This window comes from Quercus lobata, chromosome 11 (genome assembly GCF_001633185.2).
Source record: "Quercus lobata isolate SW786 chromosome 11, ValleyOak3.0 Primary Assembly, whole genome shotgun sequence".
NCBI classification, from domain to species: domain Eukaryota; kingdom Viridiplantae; phylum Streptophyta; class Magnoliopsida; order Fagales; family Fagaceae; genus Quercus; species Quercus lobata.
This window is the reverse complement of record NC_044914.1, coordinates 37,075,805-37,094,603: the sequence shown is the minus strand read 5'-3', so window position 1 is coordinate 37,094,603 and position 18,799 is coordinate 37,075,805. Positions and strand designations below refer to the sequence as shown.

The 18,799-nt window shown below is 37.3% G+C and overlaps 1 protein-coding gene and 1 pseudogene across 1 annotated transcript; one reads left to right on the top strand and one right to left on the bottom strand.

Moving 5' to 3' along the window:
* Positions 1-1,594: 1,594 nt before the first annotated feature.
* On the bottom strand, positions 1,595-2,653 carry LOC115966802. The gene is made up of 2 exons (XM_031085957.1): positions 2,216-2,653; positions 1,595-2,080 (listed from the first exon to the last, which is right to left on the bottom strand). Exons 1-2 carry the CDS (start codon positions 2,651-2,653, stop codon positions 1,595-1,597), a joined length of 924 nt encoding a protein of 307 aa, XP_030941817.1.
* Positions 2,654-7,710: 5,057 nt separating this feature from the next.
* Positions 7,711-8,379, top strand: LOC115967386 (annotated as a pseudogene).
* The last annotated feature ends 10,420 nt before the right edge of the window (positions 8,380-18,799 follow it).

Here is an 18,799-nt window from a genome sequence, read left to right as displayed (position 1 = left end):
CCAAACTCACAGCATGAGGGGCCATAGCAATATAAGCGAATAGAATTTCATCCATCTCAGGGCTGGACATGATAGGTGGATGAGAGAGATATTCCTTAAGCTGTTGGAAGGCCAAAGCACATTCCTCGATCCACTCAAATCCCTTTCATTTATTCATCAACAAGAAGAAGGGTCTGCATCTATCCGCTGACCAGGAGATAAACCGATTCAAGGCAACAGTCATTTCGGTTAGTTTCTAAACCTCCTTTGAGTTCCGAGGTGGTTGTAGACTGTTCATCTCTTTAATCTTGTTGGGATTAACCTCGATCCCCCGGTGAGTCACCATATAGTCCAGAAATTTGCTTGATCCCACACCAAAAGAGCACTTGGAAGCGTTAAGGCGTAGCTTGTGTTTCCTCAGAATTTCAAAAATGTTTTCGAGGTCTCCCACATGCTCGGATACCACCTTGCTCTTCACCACCATGTCATCTATATAGACCTCAATACTCTTGCCCAACTGTGGTTCAAACATCTTAGTCATCATCCTTTGATAGGTGGATCCCGCAGGGCATTACTTTGTAATGGTAGTTTCCAGTGGGGGTGACAAAGGCTGTCTTCTCTTGATCATTTAGGGCTAGTGGTATTTGATGGTATCCTTGAAAGGCATCTAAGAAACTCATTCGAGGATGGCTAACAGTGGCATCCACCAGTTGGTCTATTTGAGGCACAGGAAAGGGATCTTTTGGGTAGGCCTTGTTTAAATCCGTGAAATCCATACATACTCGCCATTTCCCATTCTTTTTCTTCACTACCACAGTATTGGCCAGCCACTCAGGGTAGAAAACTTCTTTGATAGCCCCTGCCTACTTAAGCTTTGTCACCTCATCTTTGACAGCATCAGAATGGTCTCTAGATGAGCACCGAGGAGGCTGTTTTTTTGGAGTAATAGATGGATTGACATTCAAATGGTGGCAAATGAAGTTTGGGTCCACCCCCGGAGCTTCATAGGCATTCCATGCGAATACATCCATATTTTTTGTAAGGAACTCAATTAGCTCATCTCTCTCTTGGGGAGGTAGTTGGGAGCTGATCTGGAAGAACTTCTCCGAATTATCGCCAACAATGACCTTTTCTAAATCTTCGCACTTCGCTTCCTCAGTTGATCCATTATTGGGCAATACCGGAGTTTTTGATTGCTATAAGCCCCTTTTTGCAGATGTCAAGGACTCAGCATTGAGCCAATGTAAGATGGTAGTCACTATGCACTGGCTAGCCATGGACTGATTCCCCACAATTTCTTTAACCTGGCCATTGGACGGATATTTCACCTTTTGGTGCATGGTAGAAGAGATGGCTTCTAAGGCATGAAGCCAAGGTCTAACCACTATAGCTGTGTAGGGTGAGTAAGTGTCCACCACAATGAAATCCACTTCCACCATGTCCGAACTGGTCTGTATAAGCAATCTAATTTGACCTCTTGGAGTAACAGTTTTCCCCTCGAAACTTACTAGAGGGGAATCGTACGCCGTTAGGTCATTGGGTTTCAAATTCAGCCTCTTGTACAGGTCGGGGTACATTATCTTGATAGTATTTTCCTGGTCTACCAAGACTTTCTTCACATCATACCCCTTATCCTGAGTGTGACCACCAAAGCATCGTCATGGGGTTGGATAGTTCCAATCTTATCCTCGGCCGAGAAGCCCAAATCCAGTGGGGTCTCTATTTTGGCTATTTTTGGCTCTGAATTGCTATCCTCAGTAGACAGTTGAGCTACAGACATCACTCTTGAGGGACAAGAACCGGTTCTACCAGGGGCAATGAAGATGACATTGATCGTTCCTAGAGGAGGTCTTGAAGAAGCATCTCTCCGGGGATTTGAACTTGTCTGCCCTGCTTGGCCATTGGAATGGTGCAGCAGCTGCTTTAACTTTCCTTCTCGGACCAACTGGTCCAGATGGTCCAACAAATTTCTGCAATCTTCTATAGTGTGCCCCTGGTCCTGATGGTATTGGTAATAAAGGCTCTGGTTGTGTCTCATAGGGTTTTTAGCCATCTTGTTCGGCCATTTGAAGAATGGCTTGTTCTTAATCTTCTTTAGAACCTGATGCACCGATTCTCAGAATACTGTATTAACAATCTGGTTGTTAGTGGACCCTGATTTTCCAGCAAAATCTCTCCGAGGTCGGTTGTTATTGAATCGGTCCGACCTGAAATCCCTCCTCTCCCGAGGGATAACCTTAGCCTTTCCTTTACTTAGTTGCTTGTCTTCTTCAACCCTTTTATACTTGTTAATCCGGTCTATAAGTTGGCGTAGGCTAGTGACAGGCTTTCCAATTAGGGACTTCCTTAAACCATGCTCGGTTGGGAGGCCACTTTTGAAAGTACTGATGGCGATGTCATTAAAGTCACCATCTATCTCATTATATGTCTCCCAATACTTGTCCGAGTATGCTTTCAAGGTCTCCCCTTCTCGCATGGACAAAGACAATAGGGAGTCTAAGGGCCGAGGGACCCTGGTACATGTAATAAAATGAGAGCCAAATGCCCAAGTGAGCTCCTTGAAGGAACCTATGTAATTTGCCCTTAGGCCGTAGAACCATCTCATTGCCACGGGTCCCAGACTGGATGTGAACACCTTACACATCAAGGCTTCGACCTTAGAATAGACAGCCATTTTCTGACTGAAATGACTCATATGCTCCACTGGGTCCATTCGCCCATTGTAGATGGTGAATGTTGGCTGATGGAAACACCGAGGAAGAGTTGCCCCTTCAATCCTATGTGTGAAGAGCGACTTGGAAATCTGGTTCAAAGATTTGCTTATAGCATCATTTCCCAGCCCTCTGCATGTTGGGCTCTTGCATCTGCATTCAAAGTGATGATCTTCTTCATATGAGAAGGATTCACTAGGAGGAGTCCTTAATCTATGTCAATAACCGCTATCCTTCTCATCGTTGGAAGAGGAATCAGATGGGGTAGGAGTTCATCTTCATTGTGCATGGCGTAACTTCTTTTTTAGATGGTCGATCTCCCTTTGCATGGCTTTATTATGTTGCTCTTGAGAGACGTGACTCCCAACTCGAGAGTGGCTTTTGCTTGTATGCGTAGTGTGCGCGTTGCCCTCTTGATCTCTCCTACACTCAAGGTTGGCGAAAGGATTTTCACATGAGGATGCTATGGATTCTACTTGGTGTGGACATGAACCTACCATAGTTGACCATTGTTTTCACTACCACACAAGTTCTTCCCATAGATGGTGCCAATTGTAGGGACACGATTTACAGTCTAAGCCCAAAATGAATGGGATCTTGGCCCAATGAGCCCAATACAATAAAATTTGTAGAGAGTAGGTCGAAGAACTAGGTTTTAATGAATTTGACAACGGCTAGTATGGATATAGAAGATGATCAAGCAAGAACAAAGAAAGTAAAGCTGAATGACTTCACCGTCTAAGGAGGTTATGTTAGGATTAGTGTCCTTAAATCCTATTGTATGATATTATGTGTGACATTATGTATGACATGATGTATGACTTAATATTGTAATTAATAAATTTGTTTTATTATTATCTGAAATAATGGTAACATGAATATTTGGACATTATCATATAGTCCATGAGATGCATAGTATGTGATTTATGTGAAAAGTCACAGAAGATATAAATTACAAGTTCTTTGTAAACTTAGAATTTAGTTCGTAGTCGGTGATGAAATTGGGCGTTTCATCTACGAAGACTATAACGTATCAACTAAGATGATTTGTCTTGATCATGGAAGTGGTGACTTCTAGTTGATATGTTGATATGTTTTAAGAGTTAAAACATATTGAACTGGACCGCTGTGAGATTTATTATTCATGTAAAGACTGTTAATTGAATAATAAATCTCACGACTTATATTTGCATGAACTCTTAATCCTGAGAGAATAATGGACTTGATCATGAAGTGTAGATTGCTTTGATATATTAGGAGTGAGATCTAAAGTAACGGTCAAAACCTCATTATATTGGGCAGCCACATTTAGTGTTAATGGAACATATATTCTCAAGATGGAATTCATAGTCTCTTAACGGAGATATAAAATATTCCCTTGAGATAAGTTTAATGGGTTTAGTTATTTAGAGAGTTAGGCCTAACCACTTTAGTAAGAAATTACTAAAGTATATATTTATGAAATTGGATTTCATAAATATATGGTGAATAACTTAAAAGGATTAAACCGGGTACTCAAGTATTAAGATGTAGTAATTTACAAAGTGACAGTCTACATTAATGACTTTGTATTACTACGAATATTTTATGAAGGGGTTGCATGTACAATAAAGTCTTGGGATATAATTTATAGATAAGGCCTAGAGTGCAACTATATTTATATAGTGGTATTAAATATAGTTAATGGTAACTTTGGACTTGTCAAAAGTTGACAGAAAAGCCCAAGGCCCATTGGAGCTAGTGTCTTATTGGTCCCTTTTGGTCCCACTCCAAGCCACACACTTAAGCCCAATTGGAAAGGCCCAAAAGGTCAGCCCAATTAGATAATTGGTTAGATACAAAGGGAAAAACGTACAGAATTTTGTGAGAGAGAAACGTCATTGTAAAATGGTGTAGGTGAGTGTATGTTACTCTCAAATTCATCCTTTGTAACCAATTGAGAGTCCACACTTCTTGGGCGTTAGTGGAATTAGAGTGAAGATTAAAAGTATTCCCAAGTGCTTCGATCTTAGTTTTTGAAATTCACTGCTTCAAGGTATGCTCTCTTATACTTGAATTCTTAAATTTACATAGTGCATGTTATAGATTGTGAATGAAGTAGATCCGTTTAACTTTTCGCTACGTATATGCATATTTTCAACAGGTTAAACTTTTATAAATTGGTTACAATTTAATACAAGAACAATTTAGATTGCTACAGTGTTCTCTCTCTATTTTCTCGTTCCCTTGGATATGAAGGATCTCTCACATTATATAGCTCCCTTGAGATCATCTTGATCCTACACTTGTTGATCATCTGAGCCCTTACTTGAGTACCTGTCCCATTAGATACCTTCTTTGGCTTTTTGTGAGTTGTGATAGCTAAGGCAGCACTATTCAGAGGTCTTCTCCACATAAATACAGCTAGAAAAGTAGCTGCAGTGCATTTAATACGGTGGTAGCAACTTTTCCTTACATATTTTTGGATTTCCTTCTTTCTTGTATGTTCATGAGGCTTGTCCCTATCAATGGGGCTTTCTAGAAGATCATTCTAATCGCTGGAATAGATACTTGAGCTGCATTCATCATATTTGAGGAGGAGTTCCTCCTCGGATCACCCTCCATTCGTTCACTATTTATGAGACTTTAAATGGAAACCCCTAACAACTATTTGTTCCTCCTCAAACTTATCAATGTTCTCGGACAAAGCCCAAGGCCCAATATATGATCTTGAGCCCTTATCCCTACAAGTGTTATGTATTTTTTAATCTTAAATAAATAATATTTAAAAGTATTATTTAGTTTCTCTTTGTATTATTTCCGTTATTATTGTGTTTGCACCAACAATTTACAATAAATGATTGTTTTAGAAAAAGATGGTGCTTCTTAGAGTTTTGCATTGAACTCTTTGGAAGCAATTGGCATCCCAAATTAATTAGTTTATGGATTAGGATTAGGAGACTAGTACTACAAAGTCTACACCTAAGTTTTTCATTGCTTTAGATAGAGGACTAGTGTGATATTTTTATAGAAAAGAGAATTCAATTTTTGTTAGTGTACGGTTGTGAATCTTGTGATTCCTTGGGCACATAAGGACTGTAGTTCTATATAATGCTACCGTAAAAAATTTCACAACAACCCTCTACCGTTGCTAGGAGGCCCTGTGGAACTCCCGGTGCAAAGAATGACACCAGCGCTGGCAATATCAACCACGCGTGCCGCTCCTCTAGTGCTTGTGGTGCGTGTGGTGGGCCTGAGGTTAAAGGCCAAGTAGTCGTCTACGATGGCTGCGAGCGCGGCTTCCACATCGGTTGCCCCGGAGTCAGAGCTGGCCGCCAGGTTTTGAGCCATGACGAGTGGATTTGTATAGAGTGTGAGTGCAACGGTGTGAAGAGAGAGAGAGAGAGAGAGAGAGAGAGAGAGAGAGAGAGCAAGCGAGAGAAGTGTTTGGAGGCCAAGAAAATGATGGAAAATGAAAACCCTTGTGAAACATAGAGGGCTAGGTTTCTTTTTTTTCTTTTTTTTTTTTTTAATGGGAAGGCTTGGGTTGAATTTGGATATATTGTTTTTGGGTTCAATGGGTTTTTAACTAAAACCCAATACTTACTAGGTCTAATTGAGTTAATGCCCATTTAACCCAACTAATAATTGAGTGGTTTTGGGTTCAATTAAAGTAGATGAGTTTGAGTGGGCAAATGGGTTTGGGATTAATTTGCCACCTCTAATTCTCATGGTTGTTTGGTGATTTTAGATCTGCACCCTTTTATTTATTTATTTATTTTGATAAAAAAATCTGCACCCTTTTAGACCATCAATTTGGAGATTATAGATGAACAATCACCTCAATGATTATCCACAATAATAGTAATAATTATTATTAGTATTATGCTAATTTTGATAAGTTACAAATCACATCACGATTATATGAAAAAGTCTAAAACTATTAAGGGGTTGTTTGGTAGACTTGTTTAAACACATGTTTTCTGTTTTTAAATAACATTACATGCATTTTTATACACTTTTTCACCCATATAAATTTTTAAACAACAAAATACATGTTTCCGAACACATTACCAAACACCTCCTAAATTTTTCACTACTTTCTGCCACAACAGTAACATGGCAAAGTGTACTGATAAAGAAAAAATAATAAATTCATGTGTAAGTGATAGTTAACTGCTTATAAATTGAAATGCCAAAATTATTATAAAATAATTGTGATGACAGAATTATAATAAAAAATTTATCATCCAATAAGTGTGACCCAATAAAAAATGGGTCTGGTTAATGTGTGCCCTTAAGTCATCCATTTTTGAAAATATTTTCTTGGAAATTGAAAAAGCTGTCAATACGTTTTCAATTTCTGAAAAAATATTTTAAAAAAATAATTAATTAATTGTTATGTGCCCTTAGAACACACATTGGTAAAATCCATAAAAAATTAGGGGTCATAAAACTACTCCGACTATACCAATATATTAATGGCCTATTTGGAAGTTTAGAAGGGGAAGAGAGTAGAGGGGAGGAGATTAGTGGGAAGGAGAGTAGAGGGGAATAGTTTCCCTCCACCTTGTTTGGATGTTTTTAAAATTAGTAAGGGGGAAGGGACTAATTAGCCATTCCCCTTGTTTGAATGTTTAGAAATTAGGATGGAGAGGAGAGGAAATGATTAAAATAGACAAATTTACCCCTATTTGAAAATTGACTTACAACATTAGTCTATTATTAATTTAGAAAGGGTAAATTGGGAAATTTATCTAGTCAATAATTTATCTACTCTACTCTCCCTCTAAATCTCTCCAATTTGGGAGAATTAAAAATGAGGGTTAGAGGTGGTTGAAACCCCTCCAAACCCCTCCCCCTCCTTCTTTAAAAAACTTCCAAACAAGGTAATTGAATTACTCTCCCTCCCTCTACTCTACTCCGTCTCCTTTTTTAAACTTCCAAACAGGCCACAAGTGTGACCCAATAATTGCAATTTGCAAAGTCATCTTTCATTTTCTTTCTTTCTCTCAAAAACTAACCCACCAAAATTTTTTTTTTCCTAACAAAGCATTCAAGTAACAATGAAACAACCCACGAATTCCCACCATACTTCAAAGTCTACAAAGATGGTCGCGTTGAAAGGTACATGGCCCCAGACATCGGAGGTAACCACCTTGCACCCGCAGGCCTAGACTCCAAAACCGTGGTCTAAACCAAAGACGTCGTCGTTTTGCCCGAATCAGGTGTATCAGCTAGACTCTTTATCCCCAAAATCAACGGCCCAGATCAAAAGTTCCCTCTAGTTGTTCATTACCACGGTGGGGGCTTCTGCCTTGGATCACCTTTCATGAAACCCTTTCACAACTTCCTTGTTTCCTTAGCCTCAGAAGCCAATGTGGTCGTTATTTCCGTTGACTATAGGCTAGCCCCAGAGCATGCTCTACCAGTTGCACATGAAGATTCTTGGGCTGCGATGTAGTGGATTTCAGCCCACTCAAATGGGCAAGGGCCCGAACCTTGGTTGAACCAGTATGCGGATTTCGGGTGAGTTTTGGTGGCGGGTGAGAGTGCTAGGGCTAATATAGCCCATTACGTTGCAGTCCAAGTTGGCGCTACAGGATTGGATGGTCCTAATGTTATTGGGTCAATCATATTGCACCCACATTTTGGGGGGAAAGAGCCTGATAAAATGACTAATTATATATACCCGACTAGCTCTTACTAGGAAAGTCACTAGAGAAGAGACTAGACCTCATTTGAAATAACTTATATGTTGGTGACTTAAACTTTAAATCACCAACATAAGTGAAATTTAAAATTTTAAGCACAGCAAAATATGCTGGCTCTATTTATAAGTTAATTTGTAATAATAGTAAATAAAAAAAGCTAAACTCACTGTGTTGAACTTCAATGTAGATAAATCTCTAGGTCCTCACGGTCATGGGTTTATTGGCCTTCTTTTCAAGCCCTACTGGGCCATTGTGCATTAATGTTGTAAGTTTTGGATCTTTCTTTGTAGCTTCTAGTGCAGGAAGACAATGCAACAAATTTTAACTCTAATGACTGAAGTTCCAATTCCAACGATTTTGGGACTGTTTGGTTGGAAGGGTAGAAAAAGAGGAGGATAAAAAAGTGGAAAGATAGAAGAGATTTAGAGCCTGTTTGGCTTATAGGTTTTCATCACCCAATTTTTAGTTTCCATATTTTCTAAATTTTGTGGGCCCCACACCAATTTTGTTTGTTTAGATTAGTTTCATAACTCAATTTCCATTACTTAATACTCAAAAAAATGAGTTTGAGTTATGGAAACTGAAAACAAATTTTTGATGTTTTTAGTTTTTGAGAATAGAGTTTTCGTGGCATTTTTGTAAAATTAAGCAAATAATGGGACCCACCCGTATGACTTGTCCCATCACATAACGTCTCTCTCCAAAAATCAGTTTGGCATTCTCACTCCAACCCATTCTTCTCTCTGTCTTTTCTCCTTCTTCATTTTTTTTTTCTTTTTCCCAGAGATCTCTCTTTTCACTGAACCTTCATTACTCCTCCACAAGCCACCACCACCACACTAGTCGTCGCCATCATAAGCAACCACCACAAGCCACCGTGAGATCAGTTCAAGCTCAGCCCAGATCGGGCATTCGTTCTCTCTCTCTCTCTCTCTCTCTCTCTCTCTCTCTCTCTCTCCTCCCTTTGCCAAACCGATTTCTCTTTCAGTCGTTTTTTCTCTCTCTCATCCCTTTTGCTAGATCGGTTCATCTCTGTGTCTAATTTCGTGATTTGGGCCTTCGATCTAAGGATTCTGAGTTTGGGTTTGCTATGTTTGTGGTTTGGGTTTCTTGTGAATTTGTGTGTTGGTGGGTTTGGATTTTTGGTTGTGGTTGGTAAGGCTTAGGTAGTGGTAGAGACCTCGACAAAAGCATCCCTCAAAAAAGAGATTCGGGTACCTTTTAGGGTACCTCTCTTTTTGGGTAAGTGGTATTGAGTCGCCACTTTTTTTTTTTTTTAATACAAAAAAAATAAGAAAAACTAAATATATACAAATACACGACTGAATTGTTCTCTTCATTGATTGAATAAAAGAAATTACATATCTTGAAAAACTTTAAAATTACATAGCTTTGGGTCCTAGTTAAAATCTACCAAAAATACATGGCTTTTGTCCTAATTACATTGTACCAAAAATAAAAATTAATAAATAAATAAAGAAGAGGCTAGATCTACTTAACCAATGACCTAAATCCGGAGGCTAGGTTACGGAATGGGAAGGTGTTAGACACCCATTCCGCCCAGATAGAGTCTGGTCTTCTAGACTCTTGTGACCAATGTACTTTTTTATGCATGTCATGAATGATATGTTGAACATGTGAATAAAAAAAAAATCAAATCACACAAATTCATTTATGAATGAAGTCTCTTCTTTTGTTTTAAAAAAATTCAGATCTGTTTTGATTGGTAAAAAAAATTGATTTTGATTTGTCAAAATACCAGATCTGTTTTGTAGTATGTAGAAAAAAGTGGTTTTTGGATATAAAAATTTAGATATGTTTTTATTACATAAAATAAAGTCTTTTGGTTTGAAAAAATAATATCATATCTATTTTGTAAGAACTTAGAAAAATGGTTTTTTGATTTGTAAAAGATCAGATCTGTTTTGAGATAACAAAAAATTGTTTTTAATAACAGAAAAATCAAATCTGTTTTTTTATATGTTAAAAAAATGAAAAGGATTTTTTAAGAAGAGAATTTCACTCATAATTCAAATTTATTGAATCATGAATTAAACAAAACAAACACAAACACAAACACGATCATGTTTAATCTTTTCCTTTATTTTGAATCTGCATGTATTAATGAAAAGTCAGATCTGTATCTAAGAAAGATACAAATCAGTTTTTAATTGAGAAAAATTCAGATATGCATGTCATAAAGATGCCAATTCGTTTTTATTAGGAAAAAATTCAGATCTACATCTAAGAAAGATGCGGATCTGTTTTTGTATTGAGGAAAAATCAGATCTACATCTAATAATGATGTATGTTAGGTTCTAAGGATTAGGAACTAATGTATTAGAACTTTAATTTGTATTGTTGGCAAACCATGATCAAAACAGGTTTTAGTCTTGTTTAGAATTGCTCAAAGTGTATGTGTTTTATGTAAAGTTGGAATCTAGTTACTGTAAAATTTATTGTGCAATTCTGTCTGGCTCGATCGATCGAAAATTAGACTCGATCGATCAAAACTCGGGCAGAATGTTTTTCTGCAAAATTTTCCAATTCAGCCCAAGCCCGTTTGACGTGTAGAGTTTTATGTTTTGTCTTAAGTATAAAAGAGAAAACCCTAGTCACGTTTTTGGTGGCTCCTTATGCTATGTGTATAAATCTTTTGTGAGATCAAGAGGCGGTTGCCTTCACACATACTTAGGGTTTTCAAGATTCAAGATTATGTCAAGAACTTGGTGATCGATTCAGTTGCTGCATTAAGAGCTTAAAGATATACAAGCGGGAGTGCTTGTACTTGCTGGAGAATCCAAGAAAAAAGAAGTTCGTGGTCTCGGAGCTTGCACGTGGTCGTGTCAGTAAGTTTCTACTGGTGGGTAGCAATAGGATGTTAGTGGTCTAAGTTGCTATTGTAAAACTTTGATTCTTTCATAGTGGATTCAAGTTTACCTTGAGGATAGCTAGGTTAAATCTTCCCCAGGTTTTTACCGGTGTGATTTCCTGGGTCATCATATCTTTGTGTTCTTTATATTCCACACTATACATTGATATGATTATATGATTGTATGTTAACCTAGATCTGAATTTGGACTGAGTAATCACTTGGCTAATTAACTAGGTTAATCCAATTGTATTTTATGGGGTCTAAAAACAAATAATGTAGATCTGTTTTATTTCAAGAAAAATCCAGATCTACACCTAATAAAGATGTAGATCTGTTTTATTTTAAGAAAAAGAATTGCTTACATGCAGATTATTGACATTCAAGATAAAGATTATAACAATCACATAAAAAAAAAAACAATCATGCTTTAAACAAAACAACAATTAACAATTCATGCTATGGATAAAACATTCATCACCATAAAAAGATAGCATAAGAAAGGGAGGGCGATTGAAAATAACCTCTTGCATGAACACTCCTTGTTCTTGAGAGGGTGTTTTAGGGTTCAAAGAAACTTATTTAGTTATCTTTGAAACCTAAAAACCCTAATTTAAGCAACAAATCTTAGAGAGGATCAGCAAATATTAGCAGTTTGAGAGCCTCAAAACATGTGCCTCTTAGAGCGTAAAAAGAAGGGTGCTAAATTATGAGGTTCAATCTCTATTTATAGTGGCCAGAAGACTCTAAAAAATAGGCACGAACGATTAGGGTTTGAATTTGGTCGCATCCTTTTGCGAAATGGTCGAAAAGGGTGTGCCTTATTGTCACCCGAAAGCCATTAGGCCAAAGCCCACAAGGAGAAAATTCGGCCTTTTTAGAGTGTCGTTCGGCACTCCAAAAGTACCAAATTGCCCTTTGGACTCCGAACACTCTTTCGTATTCGGGTGCCGTTTAGACTCCTCTCCTAGGGTTTTTTGGGTGGTCCTTGTACCTAAACGTGTTTTCATCATCTGTTTATGATTTTTCATCTCTTTTTTGGATAATTTAGGCTATTTAAGAACAATTATCTTGTAGATAAATACCCTAAAATAAATATTGATAAAGTTCAGATTATCCACAATTTTATTGTTATCCAATCATCCCTTTTATTCCTATGCTTGCAATCCTATTTTAAACACTAATTATCAACCAATCACAAAATTATTTAATTAATTTTAATGGCTTAACCAATCAAAATTAATTTAAACTAATCATGTGTGGTCAACCTTACCTAGACACAATGCATGTTGACCATGCAAACTTGATCATGTGATATCTTTCGATGCAATGGCCCGATTTGAAAATCAGAAACATCGTTGCGACCGTTAGTATCTCAAGATCATTTTTATGATATGTAATGAATGAATTAATGCATGTAATGAAAAGACAAGTTGATGCATGTAATGCAAGAACCAATTGATATATGTAATGCAATTCGTGGTACATGGATGGTCATTCAAGTCATTCTCCTTAATTAAATTATGGGTGCAAAATTAAGTGTCTACAAAATGCCCCTCATTGATAGAGTTTGAAAAGAAAATGTCAATGTAAAACAAAGACACTGATTTTAGTGACCATGATTTAATTTGAGGTTGAATTTTCAAAGATTACCTAGCCCTCGAACTTGAAACTTCGGAACATAGAACTAGTGCCTTATCTTTTAACAAAAAATGAAAATACCGAACTTAGCTAGTAATTGATGATTTTGGAAATAATTCTTGACAAGTGGGGTGACTAGGAAACTTTGCAATCCTAATCTTGAAAATGGAGTTACTTGGAATGACAATCAAAGGTCTTCTTCTACTTTGATCTAGAATGGAATGATGATCAAAGGTTCTCTTCTACTTCGATTTGGAATGGAATGATGATCAAAGGTCCTCTTCTACTTTGATGTCGATCAAAGTTCTTCTTCTACTTTGATCTGGAGTGGAATGACGATCAAAGGTCCTCTTCTACTTTGATAATCTGGAATAGGAATGGTGATCAAAGGTCCTCTTCTACTTCGATCTGGAATGGAAAGACGATCAAAGGTTCTCTTCTACGTTGATAATCTAGAATGGGAATGGCGATCAAAAGTCATCTTCTACTTCGATCTGGAATGGAATGACAATTAAATGTCCTCTTTTACTTTGATCTGGAATTGAAATGGCGATCAAAGGTCTTCTTCTACTCTAATCTATAATGGAATGACGATTAAAGGTCCTCTTCTACTTTGATAATTTGGAATGCAATGATGATCAAAGGTTTTCTTCTACTTTGATGTCGATCAAAGGTCTTCTTCTACTTTATTCTGGAGTTGTAATGTCGATCAGAGGTCTTCTTCTGCTCTGATCTGGAATGAAATGACAATCAAAGGTCCTCTTCTACTCTAATCTGGAGTGGAATAACGATCAAAGGTCTTCTTCTACTTTGATGTCAATCAAAGGTCTTGTTCTACTTTGATCTGGAATTGCTAGAAGGATGATCAAAGGTCTTCTTCTATTTTGATCTGGAATGGAATGGCGATCAAAGGTACTCTTCTACTTTGATCTACTTTGAAAATCTGGGATAGGAATGGCGATCAAAGGTCTTCTTCTACTTTGATCTAGAATGGAATGATGATCAAAGGTCCTCTTCTACTCTGATCTGAAGTGGAATGACGATCAAAGGTCCTCTTCTACTTTGATAATCTGGATTGGGAATGGTGATTAAAAGTCCTCTTCTACTTCGATCTGGAGTTGTAATGTCGATCAAAGGTCTTCTTCTACTTTGATCTGGAATTGCTACCTGCAAAAGGTCAAAATTTAGAATTAGACTTTAACTGATAAGTGCTTCGTGGTCCCACTGTTTCTAAGATGTGTGATTTTCATTTGCTTACTCTTGATTTGAACTTTGTCAAGAAAATTTAATTTGACAAAAAAATTTTCTTTTGAGAAACATTTGATTTTTGATACTTTGGAAATTTTGAAAATTTTATTTCAAATTTTGAGACTTTGGAACCAAAATATTTTTACTTGAAATCTGTAATTTAAAATTTGAAATTTTGAGCCTTAGAATTTTGAACATTAAGGCTTGGAATTTTGATCATGAAATCTGAAGTTTGAATTTTTGAAAATTGAAGATTTGAGTTTAAAATTTGGGCATTGAGAATGTGAAACTGAAAGCTTGGGAATGAAAAATTTTGAATTGAAAATTTGGATTTTGAAAGATACTTAGAAACTTTGAAATTTTTTTTTTTTTTTTGGGTTGATTGAGTCAACTCAATCAAACTGAGTTGACTCAGCTTTTGGCTAGGTTTAAGTGTGGGGGCTGAAATTTTTGCGCCCCACTTCTTTGTCTCTTCTCTTTTTGCTTTTTTGCTTCATCTTCTTCTCTTCCTCCATTGGCACTATTCACCTTCTTCTTCCTTTTGATTTTTTTTCTTCATTTCACCATTTCGTCTCACAGAAAACACTTTTCTAAGCTTCTTAACTCTCCCTCATCCATTTCCATCAATATTTCTTTAGATCTTTGTGTTTTGAGCATTTTCATCCCACACCCATTTTCCAATACCCATTTTTTGTGCATTAAAATGGCTTCTTCCTCCAACGGATCTTCTTATCTAGCTTCTCATGGTAAGAAATATGATCCAACATTTGAGTGGCATGATGATAATGGACTTCTTCAAGACCCTAGGACCCATGCTCCACATTTTCATGTAGACACCAAGGTGAGTTTTTCTTTGGTTTCTTTGCTTTGAAAAATATTGTTACATGTTTCATTGAAAGTTTTATGGTGAGATATTGTCATTTAGTTATTTTGAAATTTTGGGGGCACTGTGTGATTGATCATGTTTTAGAAATGTTGGCTTTGGAGCATTCTTGAAGTGTTTTTTATTTTATTTATTTTTTTTTTTTATGGTGCAATTTGGACAATGTTGGTGGCTTATGGAATTTTGACAGTGTAGGTAGATTGTGATGTTGTTGGATGAACTTTGGTTTGGATTTTGGGAGTATTGGCATTGTGAAAATTTTGGGTTAGGCTTATATGAATGTGTTCATGGTGTATGCGGGAGAAGTTTATTGGCATACGTAAACTTTGTTTTATGGACATGGCAAAATTTTGTGGGTATGTGCATGGACATATATATATGGGTATTGGCAAACTTTTGTGGGTATGAAATTTTGATTTGTAAAAAATTTTGTTGGATATGCTATGTTGGTTCTTGGAAAACTTGTATGGTTATGATTTTGGCTAGGTGAGAATTTCTTTGTGCATGAACTTGTGGGAATTTTTATCTTCGTCATCTAGGAATTTTTTCTTTTTGCATGGCTATGGCAAATTTTTGGTAGTTGTGTATAGATATGTCAAAAATTTTGGTTGTGGTAAAATTTGGTAGTGGTGACATTTTGGTGGGGCATTGATTTTTTGTTGTGGGACATTGACTTTTTTGGGTGCATGAGAATTTTTGGACATGTGGGTTTTGGTTATGGAAATTGATAAGCTAAACTTTTATGTTGTAGAGTCTTAAAAGTCGAAGTAGTCTCCAAATGTTGAAAAGTGCATGGGCACCATTGTCTCCTAGCATCAAAAATATCATCAATGAAGCAGGTTTTGGTACTTTCTTCGAAGTTTTTTTAAATCATGAGACACATGAGTACAAAGATCTTCAGTTACTTCTTGTCTTAGCAGAGCGCTTTTGGGACACTACCTATACCTTCCATTTTCTAGGCATTGGGGAGGGAATGTTGACACCTTATGACTTCTCTGTTATTACTGGTCTAAGGTTGGGTGGTAAGAGAATTCTTGTCAATGATTCCTTTACTTCCATTGAGCTCAAGAAACTTCTAGGTATATTGCCTTCTAAAATGAGGAGTAACAATATTCCTTTGTCTTGGCTATATGAGAGTATTCCCCAATGTGAGACTGGGGCAAAGAGTGCCCGCATGTTCATGCTTCTTTTTATTGGGATCTTTCTGTGTCCGAATTTAGGCAGTACTGTGAATCTGCGCTACTTAGGGAGCTTCAGAAAAATTGAACAAATTCGGAGTTATGACTGGGGCGGCATGGCCTATGCTACTTTGATGCATTTCATGACCCAACTCTCTAGGCGAAGCCTTTCAAGCTTGGGTGGGGCTCCATTTGTTTGGCATGTGAGGTTTGATATTTATTTTGGCTATGTGTTGGTGGTGAAAATTATTTTGGCTATGTATGGGTTATTTTGGCTATGTGGTAATGGTATTGTGAATTTTTCAAGTCTGGATGTATGAGTATTTTGGAGTTGGTCCTAAAATTCGGGAGGAAGTTATTGGCATTTTTCCTAGATTTCTCCGTTGGTTGCCCAAACATCGTTTGTCTATACCCTCCAGAGGTTCTTTGGAGATTTGGCACTTAGTGATTGACAACCTGACAATTGATGAAGTGAGCACTTTCTTCTTTCTCCTTTTCAAATCTTTGGCACTTGGTTATGCTTCAGTCCCTTCTCTTTCTGAGTTCCTTTTTATGATTTTTCAAATGAACTTAAAAACTTGGGCTAGATGTGAGGGGTATGTTGAGTGTGAGCAGGCTCTAGAATTGAATGGCCGCCAAGTATTGTTTAAATGTGAGATGGAAAGTACTGGTATCATGGTGATCGGGTGTCGCCCTAAGTTGAACATGTGTATCCTTATACCACAATTTCAACTCCTCCTTGGCACACTATTCGGTTGGTTGACCTTTTGGTTGATGAAGAGATTGCTCGGGCCCTAATGGCTATATTGTTGCAAGAGTAGAAGGAAATTACTCTGACTTTGTCTAGGATCATCTACAAGGTTGCTTGGTTGGTAGAACGGTATTTCTCTTCCCTTCTAAGATCAAATTTTTGTTCTCCAAATTCCTTTTCCATATTTTTTCTTGGTAACAATATTTCATGTTGGACTTGTAGCCGCTTTTGAAGGAGAGGAAGAGGGAGAGGAAGAGGAAGAGATTCCCTCTCCTCACTATGCTGTAGCTCTTCTAGTTCTTTCACAGGGCATCGCAGTATGATGTGATGAATCCTGATGGAACGTATAGTTACATGCCTTTGACAAGGCCAGAGCATGTACCAAATGTTCCTTAGCCCGATCCGGTATATTCTTGAATGTTGAGTTCTTTGTCCTTATTTTCTTCTTAATTGAATGAATGGCTCTTAATCTGGTAGAGTTGCTTCAGGTTGGTGTGGATTTTGTGGAAGAAAGCATGTGGATGATTGGAGGCTTACAGTCATTGGCTCGCACTCAGTCCTTCCAATATGTGCTCAATGATTCAAACTGGGTATGCCACGTTGCTTTCTGAGCATCTCTTGCTTGAACTGTACTTAATGGTGCAATTAACACTTGATTTTGCTAACTTTTCAGGCACATCGAATGGAAACTGCTGATGCTGCTAGAAGAAATTTAGAGGAAAGGATTAGGAGCCTCGAAATTGAAAATCGTCAGTACGATCCTCGCTTTTTCGCAAGTCAGGAAGGAAATACTGAAGGTGGCTCCTCTAAAGGTGGATCAAGGAGATCCTCACGTAGGCGGAATCGGAGTCCTAATGATGCATAATCTGTATTTTTGTTTTTCCTGCAAAACAAAAGGAAGTGTTCCTTAGACAATCTTATATTATTTCCCATGTTTAACTCTTGCTTCTTGGCACCATGTAGAGACTTTAACTAAGACAATTTTAGAATTCACCTGATGAGATCGAGTAGTACTAATTTAAACTTATCTTACTTGGCTCTGTTGGAGTTTGCACTTACTTGAATGAGGTGGAGCCGAATGCCCCTAGTTTAAAATGAATGCATGATTTTTTGGAAATCTTGGTGATGATGATTTTTTCTAGAAAAATGATGATGGTGATCTTTTTGAAAAATGAGCCACGGGCGAATGCCCATAGTATACAATAGGATGTATGATTCTTGAAAATCTCAATGATATATATATATATATATATATATATTTGAAAATTGAGACATAGGCGAATGCCCCTAGTTTGGAACATAAATCCTTGAGTCTTAAAAAAAATTGATTTGATAATTTTTTCTTTTGAAAACAATGGTGCAATTGATGATTTTTGAAAACAAGTGGGTTAGACACGTCAAAATGTCACAATTTGATTAGAAAAAATCTTTTTGAGTGTCAAACTGTCTTAAAAAAATTACACGAGAACGTAAAACTGCATGGAATTGCATGAGTGTAGGACTGAGGGGCTACGTGCCACTTGGCAAATGAAGAGTGCCATCCGGCACTTTTAAAGTGCCGAATTGCACTTGGCCACGCCGCGACACTTACGCCATGGTGGGCCGACACCTCACGCTTTTCCAATTTGCGTTTCACATTTTTTGAAAGATTTTTACTTCGTCTGTGATCGTGAAACACTCTCCTAGTCAGCTGCAAACTCTCTGAAACCTATTTCAAACCTAATTAGGAACGTAAAACTGCATGGAATTGCATGAGTGTAGGATTGAGGGGCAGCGTGCCACTTGACAAATGAAGAGTGCCATTCGACACTTTCGAAGTGCCATTCGGCACTTTTAAAGTGCC